At 33.5% G+C, this 25,753-nt stretch overlaps 1 protein-coding gene across 9 annotated transcripts in view; it reads left to right on the forward strand.

Annotated features, from left to right (window-relative positions):
• Positions 1 to 25,753, forward strand: part of LOC140450200 (uncharacterized) — a 171,466-nt gene that overhangs the window by 93,214 nt on the left and 52,499 nt on the right. For 4 of the 9 annotated variants that reach the window (XM_072543663.1, XM_072543671.1, XM_072543672.1 and 1 more), the window contains exons 4-5: positions 11,443 to 11,565; positions 11,631 to 11,747. In XM_072543663.1, coding sequence (XP_072399764.1) covers positions 11,443 to 11,565; positions 11,631 to 11,747 — 240 coding nt within the window. Of the gene's footprint in view, positions 1 to 1,500; positions 3,437 to 11,442; positions 11,566 to 11,630; positions 11,748 to 13,778; positions 14,255 to 25,753 lie in introns of those variants that run through there. The other 5 variants (XM_072543662.1, XM_072543666.1, XM_072543667.1 and 2 more) reach the window with 3 other exon arrangements.

A 25,753-nucleotide genomic window follows, 5' to 3' on the forward strand; every position in this document is an offset into this window, starting at 1 on the left:
TTATCCTTCTACGAATTGTGACACATACAATGCATCGGAGATGGGCTATTTCGTTACAGTACTATATCTACTCTGTAAATGAAATATATTTTCATCGTATTGTAAATGAAATATATTTTTCTGTATGATGGATTTTCTATTAGTCATCGATAAGATACATTATTCAATACTATAACAGAGTTACTATCTGCACGCTGGAGTATGTTCTCGAATCATATGGAGTTTATGTCTTCATGATAGTCCCCAGTTTTCTTCGATATAAAAACAAGAACACCATTTTGCAGAAAACCAGTATCGCTGCCAATAGGAGCGACAGTTAGACGCTGGCCCTTTCCTGACGGCGCTCGCACTCTTGGCAATAAACCTTCAACAAAAGCTTGTTGTGCATTTCTGGCTATTGTATCTTGCAAACTTTGGCGACTGTATGTCCGGCGTTAATTAAAGTCTCGTCGAAATAAAAAAAAATTCGTTTTACCGCACGATATTTCCTATTTGAGCGTAGATAATTACGTCACCATGATATAATTTCCTCCTTATCTGTTAATCTGAAATTCTGGCATGGTTTTGTATATCGAAAGTAAATCTTGTAATGCTTTTCATAATAATTCACGTCGATTTGAAAGTTGGAGCCCTATTTTCAAAGAAAAAAGAATGTATAGTTCTGCGGAGGATTTTTTTGGGCTTCATCCAACAGGTTTTCGCTGATTTGCAGCTGGAGGTTTTAAAAGAACAGCGACTAACAGCTTGAATGAACAGGATGAAAAAATAATATTCATTATAAACCAATAGTTTTATTTTTATAATATAATGATAATCAAAATGAAATAATTAAACATAAATACAAGATAATAATGAAAATGTAAATGATGAATAAATTTTATATTATATTTAACAAACTTTGAAAATTACTAAAATCATAAAACAAAAATTTTAAAGAAAAAAATTAAGATTTTTTTCAAGGGTTCAAAAGGATTCACTTCTGTTGGAATTTCCCAGGTGCTACGCGCCGTTTTTTTTTTCATTCAACCTAATGATAGGCGGAAAAATGTTTTACACTGTTGCGGTGGATCAAAACTGGTAGATTTTTTTCTCTTTATTCTTAAAAAAGTGATATATTACATGAACATGCTATTATGAACGCATTGAAAACATCAGTCTGAATAAAAAAAACCGAATGTTATTTAAAATTATTTCCAACTGAAATGTTAAAAAATAAAAGTGTTATTCTAATTTGCAAATATGTTCTGCTGCTGCATGTGTTAAACCACAAAGTTTTTTCAATACTTATAATTCAAATTTTTGATGCTTGTGAAACTGTTTGTTTTTTTACCCTATAACTGCACTGTTATTTTAAGAATGTAGTTATATTCAATAAAAATTCTTTCAAAATGAATATTTTAAACTGATACCCTAATAAATTTTTATGGGTAGGATTTATATTAAGTTCGGAAATACGCGAGTTTTAAAAATTTTCTTTTATATAGTTGGTTTTTATTTTAGGATTACTCCAAGAGAAAGATACTGTTGAAATTATTAACAGACCTATTAGTCAACCTAAGTCAAGTAATTTGAATCATATGAAATTGAACACTGAAGAAAAATCATACAAGTGTGAAATTTGTTTAAAACCGTTTTCTCACTTCACTACTTTGAAACAACATGTGAGATTGCATACTGGAGAAAAACCTTACAAGTGCGAAATTTGTTTTAAGCCGTTTTCTCAGTCCAGTACTTTGAAACAACATACGAGATTGCACACTGGAGAAAAACCATACAAGTGCGACATTTGTTTTCAAACGTTTTCTCAGTCCAGTGCTTTGAAACAACATATGAGATTGCACACTGGAGAAAAACCATACAAGTGCGACATTTGTTTTCAACCTTTTTCTCAGTCCAGTGGTTTGAACCAACATATGAAATTGCACTCTGGAGATAAACCATACAAGTGCGAAATTTGTTTTAAGCCGTTTTCTTGGTCCAATGCTTTGAAACAACATATGAGATTGCACACTGGAGAAAAACCGTACAAGTGTGAAACTTGTTTTAGGCAGTTTACTCATAGAAAATCGTTAAGTGTACACATGAAAATTCACACTGGAGAAAAACATTACAAGTGTGAAGTTTGTTTTAAGGGGTATACTACAGCCAGTCATTTAAAACGACATATGAGATTGCACACTAGAGAAAAACCATACAAGTGCGAAATTTGTTTTAAGCTGTTTTCCCAGTCCAGTGCTTTGACACAACATACGAGATTGCATAGAAATTCGTTAAATGAACACATGGAAATACACACTGAAGAAAAACATTACAAGTGTGATGTTTGTTTTAAGAAGTTTGGTACAGCAAGTCTTTTGGAAACACATCTGCGAGTACACACTGGAGAAAAACCGTACACATGTAAAATTTGTTTTAAGGCGTTTTCTCAAGGAGGTAATATCAAAAACCATATGAAATTGCACAATGAAGAGAAACCATACAAGTGCGAAATTTGTTTTAAGCTGTTTTCTCAGTCAATCGCTTTGAAACAACATACGAGATTGCATACTGGAGAAAAACCTTACAAGTGCGAAATTTGTTTTAGGCAGTTTGCTCAATTAAGTACTATGAAACGACATATGAATTTTCACACTGGAGAAAAACGGTACAAGTGTGAAATTTGTTTTAAGTCGTTTTCTCAAGTATATAATATGAAAACACATATGAAATTGCATACCGAAGAAAGACGATAGAGTGCGAAATATTCTCAGTCCAGTTCGTTGAAACAACATACGAGATTGCACACTGGAGAAAAACCATACAAGTGCGAAATTTATTTTGAAAGTTTGTTCAATTAAGTACTAAACAACATATAAATCTTCGCACTGGAGAAAAACAGTACAAGTTTAAAAATTGTTTTAAGACCTTTTCTCAGTTATATAACTAAAAAAAGTATATAATAGATTGCATAGAGATTTGTAAAATGAACACAGAATACATGAAGAAAAGTCTAGAAGTGTGAAATGTGTTTTAAGCAGTTTACTCTTGCAGTGGCTTTGAAATATATAGAAAAGCGTGATGTTTACCTACGGGAGACAAACGTGTATGGAATTTGTCTTAAGCTGTTTTCTTGTAAGAATAATTAGGTAGATTTGCTTCAATACAGAAATGTTCAGAGAATTGTGGAAAATGAATTGTTCAAGGTTAATCATTATTCATCGCGGCTACGTGAGTAAGTTCAGGCTATTCACTTACACAAATAGCTAAAATATGGCATTGATAACTCATCCAGAATTTAGTCCAGGTTTTCTTAATTATTAATCGAGAAAAAAGATGTTTCCAAAAGCAGTTCACACTTAACCAAATTTGTATTATAAAAGCAATAAATACATTTCAACAACAAACTTATTTCATTAGATAGGTACCTTAAAACTTATCTGGACTTATGAATTATTAACACGGCCGAGGAATTGCAAAATTTGTAATGGTAAGTATCAGTGAAGTCAACTTTCGTTATTTTTGAATGTTTGTAACGATCCGTTACTTTAGATATTATTACTAGGTACTTTATACTCGTTACTTTTGGTGGTTTTAGTCTTCAATTAGAGTACAATATTTGTGACTTTAGTGATTCTACACTTTAATATATTACGATGTAAGCCAATTTGCTTTAATAAAATATGGATATTAAGAAAGATACGGTGTGTTAAAATGGAAATTTGAAATTTAATTTTTCGCTACATTTTTTAGGTTTATAAATATTAACGTATAAACATTTACAATTTTACAACTGGATGTTCTTGAGTATTAGAAATTATAATTTGATGTACATTTTGATGTAGCTGACAGAGGACGCCACATATGCCACAGATGTGGCTTAAATTTGCGCTTAACTTATTTGGCCTTCAAGTTAGCACTATTTTTTTTAATATTAAAGATACAATATTTTAACACAAAAAAGGTATACTTGTTAATCATGATACTATAACAAACAAGGTATGCTCACTTGACGTTTTAATTTTAATCGACTTTGCACATGACGTCATAGCGAGACAAAGCCAGGGGACTTGTGTGGATCTTATTTTAACGATGCATCATATGTCAACGTTGTTCCATTATTGTAATGAATAACTTCGAAACTTAAACTGTTAACGGTAAGTATACCTCGATGGCATATCGTGCACTAATGAATCTTCGATTTGATTGTGTGTATTACAAACAAAATAGATATTGCTACAAAACATAAATATAAAAGGCCGGTAAAATGTAAAGAATTTGAAACATATGTGAGAGCAGGTCATATTCAGACTTTATGAACATCATTTAGACATTTATTTCACAATCTTCGTGATTTTTCTCTTGCGGATATTGTAATAATTATCTTTAATAATTTTATTTAGAATTAGTATTAAATACATTTTACATATAAAAAAAGTAATTTTACATCTTTGCTAACATTTACGTATTTTGCAGCTTCTGTTAGGTTTTTTAAATAATTTTTAGTTATGCTTATCATGGTTGAAGATATCATGGTTGAAGAACCTGAGGAAATGGTTCTCCACAACAACAACGAATCTATTTGAAGCATCAGTCAATAAAATAATTATAGCCAGAATGATTGCCAATATTCGGAACGAATAGGCACTGAAAGAAGAAGAAGTTATGCTTAATTTGTTGTTGTCATTATAACTACGAAAAATATGTTCCAGTTCACTACATTTAGTAACAAATTCCAGTGTTGGTTTGAGTAAACCACCCTCAGAAACGTGGTTTGCCCAACTAAACGATTTATCGTTAGCGTCCGGAATATATCCAAGAATTTCTTTTTTTTTTGTAACTTAAATGCAATGAAACCGGCTAAATTTTCCAATCAATCCCATTCCAGGTCTTTTATATTCGAATTAATAAAATCCTGATGACTGTCAATTAAATTTTCAGGGTTAATTTCTGTGTCACCACTAGGAAGGTTTAGCGAGGAAAAGGTATCTTCAGTAACAATTTCATAATAATTATACTATTAACAGTAATATTCCACTATAGTTTTTCTTTTGAACAATATTCAGCTTCTATAAAATGTTTTGATCATATTCTCGCGGTTTCTACATTAAATTTGTCTCGCTGAAAACACTTGAAGACCCATACTTTACGCATTTGTTTGTCTCTAGGAAACACAAAAAAAAACGACTCTTCGAAATAGATTTACTTTTTTTATTATAATTGTTTAAACAACCCAACTGCACAATACATTGTGGCAACCAAATAATTAGTCTTTATAAAGTAGCTACAGGTAGTCGAGAGGAAGTTGCGTACGGTAAATAAATTAGGTGATATTAACACAGTAAACTGAATGTTTTCACCACAAAATGTATATAACAATATAATATACAAAGTCTTTACTACATCAATGAATAAATAAAAATATCATTCACTACGTTTTGAATCACACAGGATAGTAACAGATAGAGCATTTAACTTGGCATCATTAAAGTTGTCTCGGGCTTACGTCACAGATGTGCGAGAGAGATGCAAGAACATGCGCGTTGACTTATCTTGTTAGTTATAGTATCATGCTTGTTAATAACTTCAGAACTCAATAGTTTTCGAGATTATCGCATTTTTTGAATTAAGTCCTTAATAATTCATAGTTGTAACTGGCGTTGTATAAGTTTTTCTTTATAGTAAAATGCTGAGGCGAGCGTCACGAAATAACGGTCTTCGCATCGATCTTTCAATTCGTTTCTAGTCATATATTTTTTAACAGTTGTTAATAATTTGAAAGTAATAAATTCCTTTCAAAATATAGTCAAATTTTATTTTTAAACATCCTATTTACTTACACAATAATTTAATTTACTATGAAAGTAATAATCAAATATCAAATTTATATTTTAATGATAATTTAATATTTAATCTGACTGACAGGTCTGTCAGAAGTAAACAACGTATGTTATGTTGATACGGAAGCAGATGGTGCTACTAGCAAACATAATAATTTATTGAATTATTTTAATATAATATACTTTGTTTTAAATAGAAATAATAAATAAATAGTAAAATTACTATATTAAATTTAAAAATATAGAAAACATAGTATGAAGTTTCGCTCCACTCTACAGTACCAGCTACTGTACCTACCATTTTTTTTTAAGTCAGTTTTGATGTTATCCTTAGACAACCTCAATGTATTATGGGACATTTTAACATATTAGGTTGATGTCACAAATGCTTTTGATAACTAAAAATAAGTCTTGTTTTGATTAATCATTGACAGTGAGCATTTTGACCCTTACCATTTTATACCTGTGCAAAATCTTTTACCAGCAGATTTACCTTAAAGGCTGATTTATAAACTTTACATTGGCGCTGGCGTTCGCCGTTGACCTTGACGCTGGCTATCATATACTGCTTTTATAAACTTTCGGTTGGCGTTGGCGTTAAAGATCATTTCTAATTTTACATTTTTATTTGGTATTATTAATTTTTGCTTGAAAATTAATACAGTAGAAATTGAAAATGCTCGGCCTTTGTTAGATGCAGTGGCACTTATACACGATACTTTGTATTCGAGCAGCGCTGAGCCTTCAAAATAAAAGACACTTGTCAATACAGACGGAGGCCTATTAACCAGAACAGAATTATAAACTTTGCATTGGCGGTGGCTATCATATACTGCTTTTATAATCTTTCGGTTGGCGTTGGCGTTAAAGATCATTTCTAATTTTACATTTTTATTTGGTATTATTAATTTTTGCTTGAAAATTAATACAATGGAAATTGAAAATGCTCGGCCTTTGTTAGATGCAGTGGCACTTATACACGATACTTTGTATTCGAGCAGCGCTGAGCCTTCAAAATAAAAGACAACGTCAATACAGACGGAGGCCTATTAACCAGAACAGAAAGACAATAGATCATTTTAATTATTATACAAATATAAAAAACTGGTATACATAGCAGTTTTTATACCAGGATGTATACCACATGTGACACACACCTACCCCACGGTTCGTAGACTTACTACGGTTGCCTCTTCAGCCTAACCAGTGAACACTAAGCCCAAAACTGTACCCTCGTGACGTACTTCTTCCCCTTCAACCAATCAACACTGCAATCGACCTGCCCTCTACATTCAGTTTCAATCGCGAATAAATGGGTTTTGTATTCTTGTGCTACGAACCGTGCACCTACCCTTTTGTGGTTGTAGTTACGATCACAGAACATAAAAAAAACGGTTGAGTTTACCGAAAATACAAGCTGATCATAGCCGCAAATGTCAAACATGGAACGAAAATTTTTGGTACAGCAGTGTTGGCATGTTTTTATAATGTAGATGCTGTATGCTTTAAGAGATAAGACTTTAGGAAAGTACATTTCGTTTATATTATGTTATGAATTCTGCAATTTTTGATTTATATAACACAACAATGAGTAAATATTTGTTTCTTTGGAAATTAATTGCAGTTAATTATTAGGAATTTTTTTACCAATTAACCTTTGATAGATTAGGGGATAGATTTGGCAATCGTCAAATCAGCAGTTACCAGATTACAACAGATGTTTACAATTAATCTCGAAAGAGACAAATATTTACTCGATATTGCTTCATATAAATTCAAAATTACAGAATTCATAAAATAGTATAATCAAAATGTACTTTTTAAAAGCTTTATCTTTTTATATTTGAAGCATACAACATATGCATTATTCATTATAAAAACATGCCAACACTGCCAAACCGAAATATTTTTGACATTTGCGGCTATATTCAGCTTGTACGCTTACACGTCATTCAAGATTTACGACGACAGAACTCCACAGCATTGTCAAAACATCAGAATAGTTAGTAAGTGAGGAATTTTTAAAATGTAAACTATTTGTCAAAGTATTATATTAACAGTAAATACACTTAGGTTAATAAAATAATATATCTTATATGAAAGCTTATCAGCTTTCTACAGACTATTTATTTGTTTTGGCATAGCACAATCATAATACACAACAATAATTAGTTTTTAAAGCTATTAATCTAAATTTAATATGTATTTATAAATACAATTTTTTAATATATATTATATTATGATCAAATTGTGTTAGGAATCAAAACATAAACAAAATTCTTACTCTAAAAGAGCGGCAATACTTCAAACAATTTTACCACACGATGAACTGTCAATCAAATTTGAAATATTCCCATATGAGTTGCGTACAATTGTCTAATCTATTTAATTAAAATTATTATTTTGTGGAATATTAGACTTAAGGAGTTATTTCATAAAATTTTTATTATTAATAATAACAAACGTTTTTGGTTATTTAATCAATATGATTCTAAAATTTCCAATATAATGATGATTACATTTTTCTGATTATTACACCATGTTGACACCTATGAAAGATCGGGCAGTTCCGTATGGGTTTCGTATTATTAGCTGTGTTAGGAAAATTTGAACTCTAAAAGCTTTCTACAGACTATTTAGTTGTTTTGGCATAGCACAATCACAATGCACAACAATAATGAGTTTTTAAAGCTATTCATCTAAATTTAATATGTATTTATAAATATAATTTAATAATATATAATATATTATGATCAAATTGTGTAAGAAATCAAAACGAACAAAATTCGTACACGCTGAACTGTCAAAAAATTTGAAGTATTCCTATATCAGTTGCGTACAATTGTCTAATCTATTTAATTAAAATTATTATTTTGTGGAATATTAGATAATGCCAAATTAAATTCTCTATCTGTTGCTATCCTGTGTGCTTCAAAACGTAGCGAATGAGATTTTTATTTATTCATTGATGTATAGTTCGTCCCAAACCTTTCTTTCAGTGCGTCATAGTTGATCGAATTCTCTCTAACACATTAAGCAAGACGTGACAGAAAAAAACGTGAGTCTGCGATTATTATACATAGAACTTAGAAAATTATTTATCGTAAAGCTATATCTACTAACGGATGTATTAATTGGTTGGAGTTTAGAATACGCTAAATAGATATCCAATCAATGATGCGCATAAATATAATTTGACGCAGATTGTCTAGATCGTGATAGTACTTTCACAATGTCAACTGATAAAATGATAATTGTCATTCCAGGTTAGTATTATCAGACATTTTACAGTGAAAATTTAATTTTTGTATTTATTGTCATAAAAATATTTTAAATATGCCGAGATATATCAAGAAAGAACAAAGACTAATATTAAAATTATTAAACTATTTTCAATTAGAAAAGGGAGATTACGATTCTGCAACTGTCAAATTTAACTAAAATGTCATGCAATAATTCTCGACATTCTTAAAATCCTATATTACGTCAAAATTAGTGACGCACTGAAAGAAGGGTTTGGGACAGACTGTAGTAAGGAGTTGTTCGGTGGTAACGACTTTGTATATTATATTGGTATATAAATTTTGTGGTGAAAACATTCAGTTTACTGTGTTAATATCAACTAATTTATATATCGTACGCAATTTCCTCTCGACTACCTGTAGCTACTTAATAAACCCTGAAGATTTAATTGACAGTCATCAAGATTTTATTAATTCGAATATAAAAGACCTGAAATCGGATGGATTGGAAAATTTAGCCGGTTTCATTGCATTTAAGTTACAAAAAAGAAATACTTGGATATATTCCGGACGCTAACGATAAATCGTTTACTTGGATAAGTCACGTTTCTGATGGTGGTTTACTCAAACCAACACTGGAATTTGTAACTAAATGTAGTGAACTGGAACATATTTTTAGTAGTTATAATGGCAACAAATTAGAAATAACTAAAAATTATTTAAAAAACCTAACAGAAGCTGCAAAATACGTAAATGTTAGCAAAGATGTAAAATTACTTTTTTTATATGTAAAATGTATTTTAAAATACTAATTCTAAATAAAAATTTTAAAGATAATTATAATATCCGAAAGGAAAAAATCACGAAGATTGTAAAATAAATGTCTAAATGATATTCATAAGTCTGAAGTATGACCTGCTTTTCCTTATATTTCAAATTATTTACATTTTACCGGTCTTTTATATTTAATTTATGTTTTGTAGCAATATCTGTTTTGTTTGTAATACACACAATCAAATCGAAGATTCATATATTTCTTTAATTAATTTTACAAATTACTAATTAATTTTCAAACAACGTTTTCACAGAAAGTAAATTGTTATGACTTCTTAGTGCAAGATATGGCATCGAGGTATACTTACCGTTAATTGTTTAAGTTTCGAAGTTGTTCATTGCAGTAATGGAACACCGTTGCCATATGATGCATCGTAAAAATAAGATCCACACAAGTCCCCTGGCTTTGTCTCGCTATGACGTCATGCGCAAAGTCGATTAAAATTAGAACGGCAAGTGAGCATACCTTGTTAGTTATAGTATCATGATGCCAATCCAATTGAACATTGAATAAAGACGTTTATCTATCATATCTTATATTATATACATATCTTATATTTGGTAACATATGCATTATATCTTCCAAATCGTCAGAAGATGAACTCGACGTAGACGATGATGATAAATCCATTTTTTTTTTAATTATAATATATAATACTTTAAACAAAATCTTTGCTAAAAACACTTTAATAACAGTGTAAAAGTGAGGTTTAAAACAGTCGATTTTTTAAATAACCGTAGAAAATCGGTTGATTACTTTTGACAGATCAAAAACAGTCGGTTCCAATCGAGTAATGGTTGGTGCAACAGATTCTAAAATAAACGGGCAATCCAAATCAAAAAATCAATCGTTTATTTGTTGGTGCAACTGGACATTACTGCGTTATTTCATAAAATTTATATTAGTAATAATAACAAATGTTTTTGGTTATTTAATCAATATAATTCTAAAATTCCCAATATAGTGATAATTACATTTTTCTGATTATTATACCATGTTGACGCCTATGAAAGATCGAGCAGTTCCGTATGGGTTTGGTATTATTAGATGTAATAAGAAAATTTGAACTCTTAAGGTTGACGTTCTGGAAATTTTAAATATAAGTGACGTCACTTTATATAAATTGTGACGTGCACGCATTTTTATATGAAAAATACTATATGTAATACATTACAAAACAAAATTGGTAGAGTTTTTAGAGTAAGGAATTCTACTCGTCAGAATTCCCTACTCTAAGGTTGAGTTTACCGAAAGTACAAGCTGAATATAGCCGCAAATGTCAAAAATATTTCGGTTTGCCCGTTTGCCGGTTTGGCGTTTGGCAGTGTTGGCAATAATAATGCAAATGTTGTATGCTTCGCTTCAATTCAAATATAAAGAGATAAAGCTTTTAAAAAGTACATTTTGAATTTTGATTATACCATTTGATTATACCAATTTTATGAATTCTGCAAGTCTATATTCTTTGGTTTAAAGTTAACCACAGTTTGTTCTGTGCACATATCTGCGATATTGTTTTTGGTAATTCCTATTATTATATTTTTGTTAGCGATGGAAGTAAAATCTGAAATTAGTGATGAGTTTGTTGAAGATGACTCAAGATATACAAAAAGTCAGCTATACACATTCCTTGATCTGGGAGACTTGAGGAATGAACTAGAAGGCAACTCTGGTAAGTAAATAATAGAATTGTAGTAAACAATGTGGTGTAATTACTATTTTTTTTATTTATGACAGTAAAAGCTGAAATTAAGGAAGAATTTAGTGAAGATGACACAAGATATATAAAGAGTCAGCTATCTACATCTCTCGATCTGGAAGACTTAAAGAATGAACTAGATGAGTATAATTCAGGTGAGATAAATAATAAAAAATGTAGGGTGAACTTTTTATTCTCTATTGACTAAATACACTCAATAAGCTTCATCTTTAAAAGCTTGATTTTTACTCTTATTGTTTTTGCTATACATGCCACAACAGTTTTATAGTATAAATAAAATGAGCTTTAGGAAACTGAAATACTGAAATTTGAAACAAATGTATTCTGCTTCAGTTACATATAGCCACAGTTTTTATCGGTCACGAAATAACGCTGGCCTCTGGATTATATCTCCGTTTATACCAAATAATTTCTTCAGTGGGGCTGAAGTGCTAGTTGACCTGAGAAGCTTGGTTTTTTCGCAATTTACTAAAAATTTCTAAGAAGTAGCATTAAATGACTAGTAATAAGTTAATATTAATAATAATCATTTTTCAAATCTATTTACGGCTTCTGCAGCTCCGAAAGTTTCATCGTTTTTGTTAAATTTCTGGTGCATTAACATTTGATTTTGTGATATTAATTCGTCGATTCTCATTCGAAGTTCTTCGATTTCTGAAGCTAATTTGTTGATTTGTTGAAATTGCTTTACAGGATCGAAAATTTGTGTTTGGTCTGACTGTAATATTTTACTTTTATTTGCAGATACATTCAATGTATCGTTTAATACCCCAAATGGATTGTGAATTTGATCATTACTTGCTTAAGTTTGCACATTAAGCACAACATCCTTCTTTAGAGGTTCGTTAGGTATTAAAGGTTCATTCTGAATATTATAATGTAACTTAGCATTTAATGTCACGTCAGATTGCACAGTGGGTATGCTATTTTTCTGATTAGCTTGTTCATTTTGATATTACGGTCTGTTGTGTTCGATACCAGGGTAGTGCAAACCTATTGATGATTACGGAATGTAATGTGTCCACTTAACGGTGGACAATGTGATATACCGATAATTTTTGTATGATTCGTTTCCATAATGGATACTATGTCTGGTAGGTCAGCATCACAAGCAATTGGATTATCTGAAATCAAAGAAATATTTTTAGAATTTAAATTTCAAATAAGGTAATAAATATTTTTGTGCACTTTTAACATTATCATACAAGACAATAGAGAGAAGAAGATAATTATAATTTGCTTAACACGTTAAGTGCAATATGAGACTAACTTGGTCTCGCACTTTTATAGGATCGTAGGGCCACATAAAGCCACTCTAGTTAGGATGTATGACAAAAAAGTATAACGGTTTATGGTACCTTTTTATTGTTGTGTATTTAGTACAGACTAACAAAACATAACTATTTATTTACTTATAAAACAGTTACATATACTTAATTCAATTAATCATAGCAGCATGGACATTCTGAGCTGCTCATCTACATTACACTTACAGCACACTTTATACTGTTTTTTTTTCTATGAAAGATATTAAAACTAAATCTTACCAGCTTATTTTATAAAATTATTATCTTTTATGGGTTTTAAAGCAAATTCTAAAGAAAATCACTTAAGTTTTTTATTTTTAAGTATTTTAATAAAGTAGGAACATATTACAAAATTTTTGACTAAACTACCAGTTTTTAGCCAGATTTATAAAAAGTAATACGCAATTATTGTTTTGTTGTCACAATTATTATTTTATAACAAAATATATACAGTAGAACCTCAGTAAGTTGAGAACCTTCAGAACTTGAAAAAATGTTTTGTTCTCTTTACTTCAAGCCCCATAACCTCCATTATTCAAAATCTCAACCCTGTATTAGTCGAAATAATCAGGCAGTCCCTGCAAGCCATTTTGGACATATTTTCCATCTATAACTCAAAAAATTAAATTGGACTTCTGTATCTTGAATATATAATACTAAATATGCACTACATGGGTTTTAATCAAATAGGCAAGAATAGCATTGGATACTTAATAGAATTTTATAGAGTATCTCTGAAGAACAAGAAGTTTCTGCTTTTTATATCTTAGACACTGCTATAAACAGAGAACAACCAAATTATATTACTTAAGTAAAAAAAATTACTGAATTTATGAATGCCATATTTTTTATTTTCAGGATGCTTGGAAATTATGTTGATTTATAATACATAAAAATATGTTTGTTACCTCTGTAACTTGAATTTTTATTTATTTCACCTCTCTAACTCAAAACCAGTAAGATCAAATCTTAATCTCTTTATGTCAAATCAAAATACATCAAAAAACTAAATCATTACATTATGACAGTGCATTGAGCTTTTATTGTCTTCCTAAAATACACAAGCCTAAGTACATTGAGCATGAGACCTATTGTGTCCTCAAGTAATGCTTCCAACACCAATGTTGCAAAGTTTTTGACAGACATATAGTCTAAATTTTATAATTATAATAATGATTTTAATATAGTTGATTCTTTTCAATTTAGTGAATTCAATAATGAATTACAGTTAACACAAAGGTTCAATTTAGTAAGTTTTGATGTAGTTTAACTTTTCACCAACTTACCTTTGCCAAGTTTCCTATCTTCCTTACATAACCATTGGAGCTCTATCCAACCTAACTCACCTATTTCTTGGGATGTGTTTGCAGAATTACTACAATTAATGTTTGATAGTAATTTCTTAGTTTTTGATGATAAATTATATTTACAAATTTTTGGAACACCTATCGGTTTCTCTATCTCACCTATCTTTGTTAATTTTGTTTTTGATGACTTAATTGCTAACTAGTTAAGGTTATTGGATTTTCAAATCCCTTTTAAGAGCTATGTGGATGACCTAATTCTAGCCTTACCACTGAACAGAACATGGGCCACCCTGTCAGTGTTTAACGATTTTGATCATCATTTACAATTCACTTGTAAATTAGAAGATTCCATCACTATGAGTATAATGTTTTTGGATATGCGTGTGTATATAAGGGCAGATAATATCTTGGTTATAAGTTGGTATAGGAAACCTATGGCTTTCAACAGCTTACTCAACTATCATTCTATCATCAAATTAATTATAAAATCAACCACATTTAAGCCCATAGTTTTGGGTTACACATGTTAACACAACGTTAATTGAAGGGAATCTCTTCTGTTACTTAGAAGTATTCTTGTTGAAAACTCCTACCCCTCTTCCTTAATTAATAAATATCTTCTTGAGAAGTTATAGTTCCACAATTAATGATTTACCCTATGGTAACCAATTCAGGTACATTTCAAATAACATTGTTGATAAGGGTCAGTCCGGGTAATTGGAAACAGGGGTGATTGGAAACAGTACTCCCGACGGCTAGAAATAAAATATGGCAACAATGTTTCATACACAGAATTGCAATTCCATCTTTGGTTCCAAAATCGGTTCGCGTCGCGCATGACGTAGTCAAGACCGCTTCTTCATACAACATTCAAGATACAAAAAAGTGGTAATGAAGGTACACAAAATTTGTACGTATATACTGAACTAAACACAAAATCAAAATTAATAATGATAAAGTCAACTTTATTTAGATCGGATGAACTAGCTGTCCATCGAATCTGAGTGTAGTAGTGAGGTCACACAATATTGCACAATATTTTAAATGACATCTTTTGTAATTTTCACACCTAAAATTATCTTGGTTTTGTTTAAGCTGAATTGATTTCCTCCGAAACAGATCTTATTGCAAATTGCATAGCAGGCTGAGGCTAGTTTCTTACTTAACAAATCGATATGAAAGAACCATTTAAGGTTGCTGTCTATAAAAATAACAACAATTTTACAGTAACATGTTAAAAAGATTTAAACTGATATATTCATTTAAATTCTGGGTCTTCGTTATTCTATAAAATGAAATATATTATAATGGAGTTTTTTCTAGTTGCATAACTATGCACACCACTCAGTTTATCCAAATGTTTTTAAAAGCACCTATTTTTAACACATAAAAAACATTCAAAAATAGCGATGGTTCATGAAGAATAAAAATGAATTAATGCAGAGCTGGATGAATTACTGCACAGCGCAGATATCATTAGATTTGTAAAGTCACAAAGACTAAACTGGCTTGGCCACTTGAAAAGAATGCCAGATAATCAGGCAGTAGTGAAGCAAAGTATTCAACATTATACCCATCAAATTTTTTAAGCCCTTGCGAAGTGGATATTTGTATAAAGAGACATGTAAGCATAAATCTAAATTATTTCTCTATTATAAAATAGATGACTGTCAGTATTGAGTTACTTTAAAATATATTTATTATCTCACAACTTGCAATTTGCAGTTGTCACCATTGATAACCGATATTATTGTCGAACTTTTGTTTTTATACAAACCTTCTGTCTTGCCGGTGTAAAGTCGTCTGAAGTCGATATTTATTGTGTTTTGCGTTTGAACTAATTTGTGCCTTATTTTCATATTATTATATTGCTTGGTAAGTAAATTTTGCATATGATAATCGGTGGGTTATAGTAATGTGTATATTTTTTATTGACTAAATTTAAAAATAAATAAATCTAAAATACCATATTGAATTATAAATCAGATTTTTCTTTATTGTAATCTATTTTGTTTTATTTCAGTAAAACTGCTTGGGAATGAGTGACAGTGAATCAATATACACAAATCTATAATCGTTTTCATCTTTCTTGGCGTGTGCGTGTAAAAACACTTGCAATAAGTTGTTTCATCTGTCTGTTCTTGTCTAAGCTCGATTCATTTACCTCCTCCAGTGGCGGAGCAAAATGTAGCATGTCAAACGAAATAATAGTTATAAAAGAAAATTATAAATTATTTTTCATTAAATTTCTAATAACGGAATATACGTATAAATTGCGAAGAAGTATTTTTCTAGCTTGCAGTACAATAGGACAGGATATAACGAAAAGTACATTTTAAAAGGATTTTGAAATATACCCAAAAAAGTGTTAATTATTTAACCCACTTTAATTAAAAAATGATACAGATTTTTTAAGTTTTAAGCACTGTAGCGAATTCTGAACTGTTACAACGTACTGACCTTGATTAATTAGCTAATCAGTCAGCGTCTTCACTGGAACTGTCTTCATCATTGGAATCTTCCGCCAAATCGATGATAATCCTACTTTCATTTTCATCATATGTGACCATATTTGCCCTGAATTAATTTTTCAGTATGGTTAACACAACTCGCCCACACTGCAGGTGTTGCCTCAGCTAATGCATCGCCCCAAACTTTTTTCACTGTTTAATCTCCACGTCCATGTTCTCCAATATGACGATCATAGTATTATTTAGAAATGCCCCAGACCAACTCAATCGGATTATATTGACAGTGATATGGAGGCAATCTCAAAACCTGATGCCCATGTTCTTGGAGTAGCTCGTCTATAACGTACCTGGTATTTTGTGGTTTATTCTGGCGACAAAGACTCAATAGCACTGTCTTGCCCGAATCGTCGTCAAAAATTATTTTTTTCGCTCGTAACCATTCTTGTAAGTCCGATTTTTTCCAACTGGCATTCGGTAACTTTTCTATTAAAGAGCTATGGTATGAGGCATTATCCATAATAATTAGAGATGGTTCCTCCAACATTGGTATCAGCTTTTCGGAGACCCACTTTTTAAAAGACTCTTTATCCATAGAATCATGATAGTCTGCAGTCTTCGATTTCGTAGAAAACAGTAATCCAGCATCTTTAACAAATCCTTGCCTACTTCCGGCATGTAAAACAACAAAGCGTTTACCTGTATTTTCGTGTCCTTTTCTGATGCTTTTCACACAGTCATCTTGCCAAGTACGTTTATATGCCCCTTTTAGGAATATCCATGTTTCATCTAAAAAACGAACTGAAGTGGGCTTGGACTTAAAAAATTTCTCATATAAGGCCTCAAAAAATACAGTCGTTTGGAGACAATACATGGTTTCTCACATAGCACTCGTCTACTATTTTCTAGTTTGTATAAAAACCCACAATTTTTCATAAGACGCCACAAACTTGTATCAGAACCGTCATAGAGATGCTTGTTTCTTAATTGTGTATTTAAAACTTTAATTGTAACGTGCTCTCCTTTTGCTTTCATGCCATACAGTACATTTCTAATATCTCCTTTTATAGTATCGCTGACATCATTAGTCTTTTTTTTGTACATTACGTGACTCTCCTGGTGTAGTAAGAGCTGCCCCTGTCTTGTATTCACTCTTTATTCTTGTCACTGTGCGAAGACTGATTTTCAAAGCGTCCGCTACTCGTTCATGTACCGATGATAACGAAAGCAAAAGTCCGTTGTTTTCTTTTTCTTTTTTAAAATACTCCAATAAATGAATGCATTTCTCCTGTTATCGTTTTTTTCCGGCATTTTTTTTATTAAATAGTACAATTAGTTATTCACAACAAAAAATACTAAGTAAAACTGTTCAGAACAAATTCCAACAATGACTGACTAAAATCGACTAAAACAACATAAAATATCAATGGTAATTGCTACAATTATAAACCTATTAGCCAGCTCATTCAAGAACAATGCCACAAGTCATTATTGCAATGGGAGAGAGTTAATTTATAATAAACTGGAATTTTTAAGGTGTCGAGAGTACATATTATTTTATGTAATGGAAACGAAATGATTTGTCGAAAAACTCTGCTATCCACGAATCTTCTAGTGGTAATGGAGCATTGACCCTTTTCCTGTTCATCCTTTTCGCTTGATTCCAATCGAAGTAGGCGACGTTTGTTTATTTAATTTTGAGCACCAATCAACCCAGCTTTGTTTGGCTTTCGATTTCAATAATTTCTTAGCGTGTGCACTAGCTTGTTTACATTTAATAAAATTTTTAACTGATGGATCTTGCTTGTATTTTATTAATGCATTTTTTCTTTCTGCAACAATTAGATCACATTCTGCATCCCACCATGGTGAAGGAGTCCGTTTCTTACACTTAAAGGGTTTATATTGGCTAATAGATTGTGTGGAAGCTTTATTGATACAGTCTAATAAAAGATTATATTTTTCTTCAGCATTTGGGGATATAGGTCCACTTTCATTTGTTACAGGTCTTGCCATTTTTAAAATGCCTAGGAAGTACATAAAAAAGAGAGAACCACCAAAATACTCTTTGAATGATTTAGTAAATGCCGTGGCAGACATAAAAAAAAGGGAGGCTGCTGCTTACTACAGTATTCCACATTGCGTTATTTACAATCGCATAAAGGGTAGAAACATACCAATTGATAAGATGGGAACTGGTGTGTCTACTGCATTGTCATACAAAATTGAAAATTATATTGTGGCATGTTTAAAAGCCCTAGCAAATGTGGGCTATCCTTGCGATAAACAAGAGTTACTAAATGTAGTTAGTGAATACGTTAAAGACAATTGCCTAAAAACTCGCTTCAAAGATGGCATCTCTGGTGAAGATTGGTATCTTGCATTTATGAAACGCCATCCTTCACTTTCGCTAAAGAATCCTGAGCATATTCAAACACTTGCTCGAAAAGATGCTCGAAAGCCAGAAATTATTTATGATTTCTATTATAAACTAAAAAAAGTTTTTCAAAATAATGGTCTTAATGACATCAGTAAATCTATGTTTGTATTTAATGCTGACGAGAGTGGACTTAATAGTGATCCCTCCAGAGTTAGAGCTGTAGGATCAAAGGGTGAAGCTCTATGCAGAGTTTCTGGTGGTTCTGGACGGGAGTCCACGACAGTGCTCGCATGTGTTTCAGCAGATGGAAAATATTTACCACCGCTCACAGTTTTTAAGAATGGTTGGATGGAGGAACCTCAATTATACCATTGGTTTCTTAATGGATTTGTACCACATGTGCAAACAATTCGAGAGATACAGAATTGACCAAATCAAAAAGCTGTACTCTTATACGATCGCCACCGAAGTCATATAAGTATTTGAATAATTGAACAAGCATTAAAACATAACATTGACCTTATTAAGTTTCCTAGTCATTTAACGGACCAATTGCAACCACTTGATAAGTGTGTTTTCAAATTAGTTATCATGGGATCGAAAGTTAGTAGCATATGGAAAGAAGAGAATGGGGGAAGGTACTGGGCGTTTATCTAAGGACAAATTCGTAGAACTTCTAAGTGAAACTTGTCAGGAGGCTAAGTTCTTGCAAAATATTATATCTGGTTTTGAGACTACTGGTGTGTATTCTGTAAATAGTCAAAAATTTCCTGAATCCGAATTTAATTCAGAGCAGCTTCAGTTTTATAAAGAAAAAAGACTCTCCTCCCAGACTTCTGTTGAAAATACTTTAAATGGAAATAAGGAAAATACTAGTGGATTTATTAACAAAACATTAATAAATGAAGCTGAAAATATGAAACCATCATCATCCAAACACCAAACATCTGTAACTAAATCTGCAACATCAATTGCAGAATTAGATATGTCTAGTTTTATTTCTTCAACCAAAGACAAACTGGATCGTATATTTCATGTGGAGTCAACAAGAACAACAAAAGATCTTGACTCTGACACAGTTGAATTAATTGCTCCCACAGAGAAAAAGATAATCCCTCGGCTAAAACAGTTGGCCCATGGAGAAGTATTAACTGCTAATGACGTTTTGAATGGAATGAAGGAACAGGAGGATCTTAGAAAGCAGAAAGGGAATGGAAAAAGAAACCAAGTTCGAAAAATTGTTGATTCGCTTAAAACTCCAGTACTAATTAAAAATACAAATACACTGAAACGTAAAGAGTCATTGTCGTCATCTGATGCAAGTGAAACAGAAGTATCTTATGCTGAGAGTGATGACAGTCCATGGGATGAACCGGTAGAAGAAGAGCTACAAGAACTAGAGGCTGCAGAACACCACAAACTCCAGCAGGGGAAATTTGTATTAGTAGAATTCAAGGGCGGTAAAAGGCTGACAACATCTTACAGATATCTTTGTATGACCGAAGATATTGCTTGGGATGAAAATGAAATTCAGGTTATAGCTCTAAAATGTATGAATGGTACCTGCAAGCAATTTGCCATACAGGAAACTGACATTAGTTTCGTTAACTTCCAACAAATTATTGGTATAGCCCCTGAACCAAATATTTTTATGAAAGGTGAAATAATGTTTTACAAGTTTCCTAATAAGTTAGATATTTTTGAACGTCAGTAAATAAGTGAATATTTATAATTTTAAAAATTCTTATATCTATGTATTTTATTTTGATAATAATTTTTTTTAAGTTTCCTTAGCATATTTGATATATTCGGGGTTAATAGGAAACATTGGCGTGTTTAATGGAACCAACCTGCACGATTTTTAGATTACAAACCATGTATCATTTTACTACAGTTTCGTTTAGATTGTGTTTAACAGAACCAGAGATCGTTGTTTACATTTACCCCCTTTTTTGGTTTTTTTTCTTAAAATTTGTGGGGTAAAGAGAAACATTGGATACCTTATTTTTTTGTGACTTTTTCTTACTAGTTTTTAAGACATTCTACCGTAAACTTTTCGTACAATAGCCAAAAGCTTTTATTTTATTTAAATATCTTCTTGAGAATTTATAGTTCCACAATTAATGATTTACCCAATGGTGACCAATTCAGGTAAATTTCAAATAACATTGTTGATAATATAGTTCTGCAGACTACAACACATGAGGCTCCTTTGACTTCGTGAATATCTCATTATTATTCCTTACCATACTTTCCCAAGCTACATACAACCTTATTAAACTTTTTAGAAATATACCAGTTAAATTAGCAATAAAAAAACTCTAAAACTGCCAGAAACTTATTTTCCAAAACCAGGGAACAGACAACTCTGTCCCCTCTAGAACAAATTAATGTTGTTTACCACATTTCCTGTGTTGAATACAATTCCTGTTACATAGGTCAGACTGGGCGGTCACTCAGGGCTAGTTTCCCACAAAAGTGATATTAACTTATCTGAGCACACCTGTGTTCTGGCACAATATGCTATCACTACTAAACTAAGGTCAATTATGAAGATGTTAAAATTCTTTGCAATGAAAGAAATTTCACTAAAATACAGTTTCTGGAAATGTCTTACATACTTCAACATCTGAATGGTTATCAGAAGAGTCCAGAAACTCCTCCGATAATTTTAAGACGATTTAACCCAATTCACCTAGTCCGAAAATTCTTCCTAAGGAAGCTAGAGCTCTTTAAAGATGGCGCCTTCTAATTAGTTTTTTTGATACCTCCAGAACGCTTCTATTTAGAAAAATGAAAACTGGTACGATTATTTATCCTCCTGAGTTGAATCGATTCCATTAAATGCGAATTTCTAGTACCGTTCATAGGCATCCGTTTTGGGTGGGTCAACGGGTATTTTTAATGCATAACTTTTTTGTCTGTAACTTTTAAGCATTCCTGATACTAGATTATTATATTTTGAGGTATTCTAATACTAAAAGGTAGTCTTATTTTAAGTCAGATATACCGTTTTACAGAAAAATCGATTTGAAAATTTTCGTTTTTTCGCCATGAAAGTTAAATTAATATTTTTCTTGTCAGTGCATGAAGTTTCTCTTTTTGTCTTTACTTTGTGGCATTCAAACACAATAATTTCAGGAAAAAGACAGTTAAGATTTGATTTCAGATATAGGGCGTCTGTATATCCGCTTATATGTATTTCATCCTAAATGTGATCATCAGAACGGGTATTCACAGACGCTCTGAACGTGAAAATAAATCTTTCCTGTCTTGAGAAGCAACTCTAACATGGCTTCGTATGGACGCAAATAGCGATATCTGATAATAAATCCGTAAACTAATTTTTCGAAACCAAATTCAGATTATACAAAAATTACAGAAAAAAAAGTTGGAAGTTTCGCCATAAAGAATTTCAAAAAGTTGTGGGAAGTTATATCGTCTGACTTAAGATAGAGATAGAGAGAAATATTGAGAGAGAGAGACAGAGAGAGAGATAGAGGGAGAGAGATGGAGATATAGAGAGAGATAAAGAGATGAAGAGAGAGAAAGAGGTAGAGATAGAGGGAGAGACATAGAGCGATAGAGAGTTAGAGGGAGAGATAGAGAGAGGTAGAGAGAGATAGAGAAGATAGAGAGAGAAGATAGTGAGAGAAGATAGAGAGAGAAGATAGAGAAAGAAGAGAGGGGAGAGAGAGAAGAGAGTGGAAAAGGAGGAGAGAGAGAAGGGAGGGAAGAGAGAGGAGAGAGAAGGGAGGGAAGAGAGAGGAAAGAGAAGGGAGAGGAGAGTGAGAGAAGAGAGAGTAGAGAGAGATGAGAGAGAGAGGAGAGAGAGTAGAGAGAGATGAGAGAGAGAGGAGAGAGAGAGAGAGAGATGAGAGAGAGAGGAGAGAGAGAGAGAGAGATGAGAGAGAGAGGAGAGAGAGAGAGAGAGATGAGAGAGAGAGGAGAGAGAGAGAGAGAGAGAGAGAGAGAGAGAGAGAGAGAGAGAGAGAGAGAGAGAGAGAGAGAGAGAGAGAGAGAGAGAGAGAGAGAGAGAGAGAGAGCGAGAGAGAGAGAGAGAGAGAGAGAGAGAGAGAGAGAGAGAGAGAGAGAGAGAGAGAGAGAGAGAGAGAGAGAGAGAGAGAGAGAGAGAGAGAGAGAGAGAGGGAGAGAGAGAGAGAGAGAGTAAAGAGAGAGGAGAGAGAGAGGAGAGGAGAGAGAGAGAGAGGAGAGAGAGGATAGATAGGTAGGTAGGAGAGAGGATAGATAGGTAGGTAGGAGAGAGGATAGATAGGTAGGTAGGAGAGAGGATAGATAGGTAGGAGAGAGGATAGATAGGTAGGAGCGAGGATAGATAGGTAGGAGCGAGGATAGATAGGTAGGAGAGAGAATAGATAGGTAGGAGAGAGGATAGATAGGTAGGAGAGAGGATAGATAGGTAGGAGAGAGGAGAGAGGATAGATAGGTAGGAGAGAGGATAGATAGGTAGGAGAGAGGATAGATAGGTAGGAGAGAGGATAGATAGGTAGGAGAGAGGATAGATAGGTAGGAGAGAGGAGAGGATAGATAGGTAGGAGAGAGGATAGATAGGTAGGAGAGAGGGATAGATAGGTAGGAGAGAGGATAGATAGGTAGGAGAGAGGATGGATAGGTAGGAGAGAGGATGGATAGGTAGGAGAGAGGATAGATAGGTAGGAGAGAGGATGGATAGGTAGGAGAGAGAATGGATAGGTAGGAGAGAGGATGGATAGGTAGGAGAGAGGATAGATAGGTAGGAGAGAGGATAGATAGGTAGGAGAGAGGATGGATAGGTAGGAGAGAGGATGGATAGGTAGGCCAGAGGATAGATAGGTAGGAGAGAGGATAGATAGTAGGAGAGAGGATGGATAGGTAGGAGAGAGATAGATAGGTAGGAGAGAGGATAGATAGGTAGGAGAGAGGATAGATAGGTAGGAGAGAGGATAGATAGGTAGGAGAGAGGATAGATAGGTAGGAGAGAGGATAGATAGGAGAGAGAGATAGATAGGAGAGAGGGAGACGAAAAAAGATAGGAGAGAGAGACGGGATAGATAGGAGAGAGAGACGGGATAGATAGGAGAGAGAGACGGGATAGATAGGAGAGAGAGACGGGATAGATAGGAGAGAGAGACGGGATAGATAGGAGAGAGAGACGGGATAGATAGGAGAGAGAGACGGGATAGATAGGGAGAGAGAGAGGACGGGATAGATAGGAGAGAGAGACGGGATAGATAGGAGAGAGAGACGGATAGATAGGAGAGAGAGACGGGATAGATAGGAGAGAGAGACGGGATAGATAGGAGAGAGAGACGGGATAGATAGGAGAGAGAGACGGGATAGATAGGAGAGAGAGACGGGATAGATAGGAGAGAGAGACGGGATAGATAGGAGAGAGAGACGGGATAGATAGGAGAGAGAGACGGATAGATAGGAGAGAGAGACGGGATAGATAGGAGAGAGAGACGGATAGATAGGAGAGAGAGACGGGATAGATAGGAGAGAGAGACGGGGATAGATAGGAGAGAGAGACGGATAGATAGGAGAGAGAGACGGGATAGATAGGAGAGAGAGACGGGATAGATAGGAGAGAGAGACGGGATAGATAGGAGAGAGAGACGGGATAGATAGGAGAGAGAGACGGGATAGATAGGAGAGAGAGACGGGATAGATAGGAGAGAGAGACGGGATAGATAGGAGAGAGAGACGGGATAGATAGGAGAGAGAGACGGGATAGATAGGAGAGAGAGACGGGATAGATAGGAGAGAGAGACGGATAGATAGGAGAGAGAGACGGGATAGATAGGAGAGAGAGACGGGATAGATAGGAGAGAGAGACGGGATAGATAAGGAGAGAGAGACGGGATAGATAGGAGAGAGAGACGGGATAGATAGGAGAGAGAGACGGGATAGATAGGAGAGAGAGACGGATAGATAGGAGAGAGAGACGGGATAGATAGGAGAGAGAGACGGGATAGATAGGAGAGAGAGACGGGATAGATAGGAGAGAGAGACGGGATAGATAGGAGAGAGAGACGGGATAGATAGGAGAGAGAGACGGGATAGATAGGAGAGAGAGACGGGATAGATAGGAGAGAGAGACGGATAGATAGGAGAGAGAGACGGGATAGATAGGAGAGAGAGACGGGATAGATAGGAGAGAGAGACGGGATAGATAGGAGAGAGAGACGGGATAGATAGGAGAGAGAGACGGGATAGATAGGAGAGAGAGACGGGATAGATAGGAGAGAGAGACGGGATAGATAGGAGAGAGAGACGGGATAGATAGGAGGAGAGAGACGATAGAGAGGAGAGAGAGACGGATAGATAGAGAGAGACGGATAGATAGGAGAGAGAGACGGATAGATAGGAGAGAGAGACGATAGATAGAGAGAGAGAGACGAGAGATAGGAGAGAGAGACGGATAGATAGGAGAGAGAGACGGGATAGATAGAGAGAGAGACGGGATAGATAGGAGAGAGAAGACGGGATAGATAGAGAGAGAGACGGATAGATAGGAGAGAGAGACGGGATAGATAGGAGAGAGAGACGAGAGGATAGAGAGAGAGACGGGATAGATAGGAGAGAGAGAACGGATAGATAGAGAGAGAGAGACGGGATAGATAGGAGAGAGAGACGGGATAGATAGGTAGGTAGGAGAGACGGATAGATAGGAGGAGA

This window comes from Diabrotica undecimpunctata, chromosome 9 (assembly GCF_040954645.1).
Source record: "Diabrotica undecimpunctata isolate CICGRU chromosome 9, icDiaUnde3, whole genome shotgun sequence".
Lineage (NCBI taxonomy): Eukaryota > Metazoa > Arthropoda > Insecta > Coleoptera > Chrysomelidae > Diabrotica > Diabrotica undecimpunctata.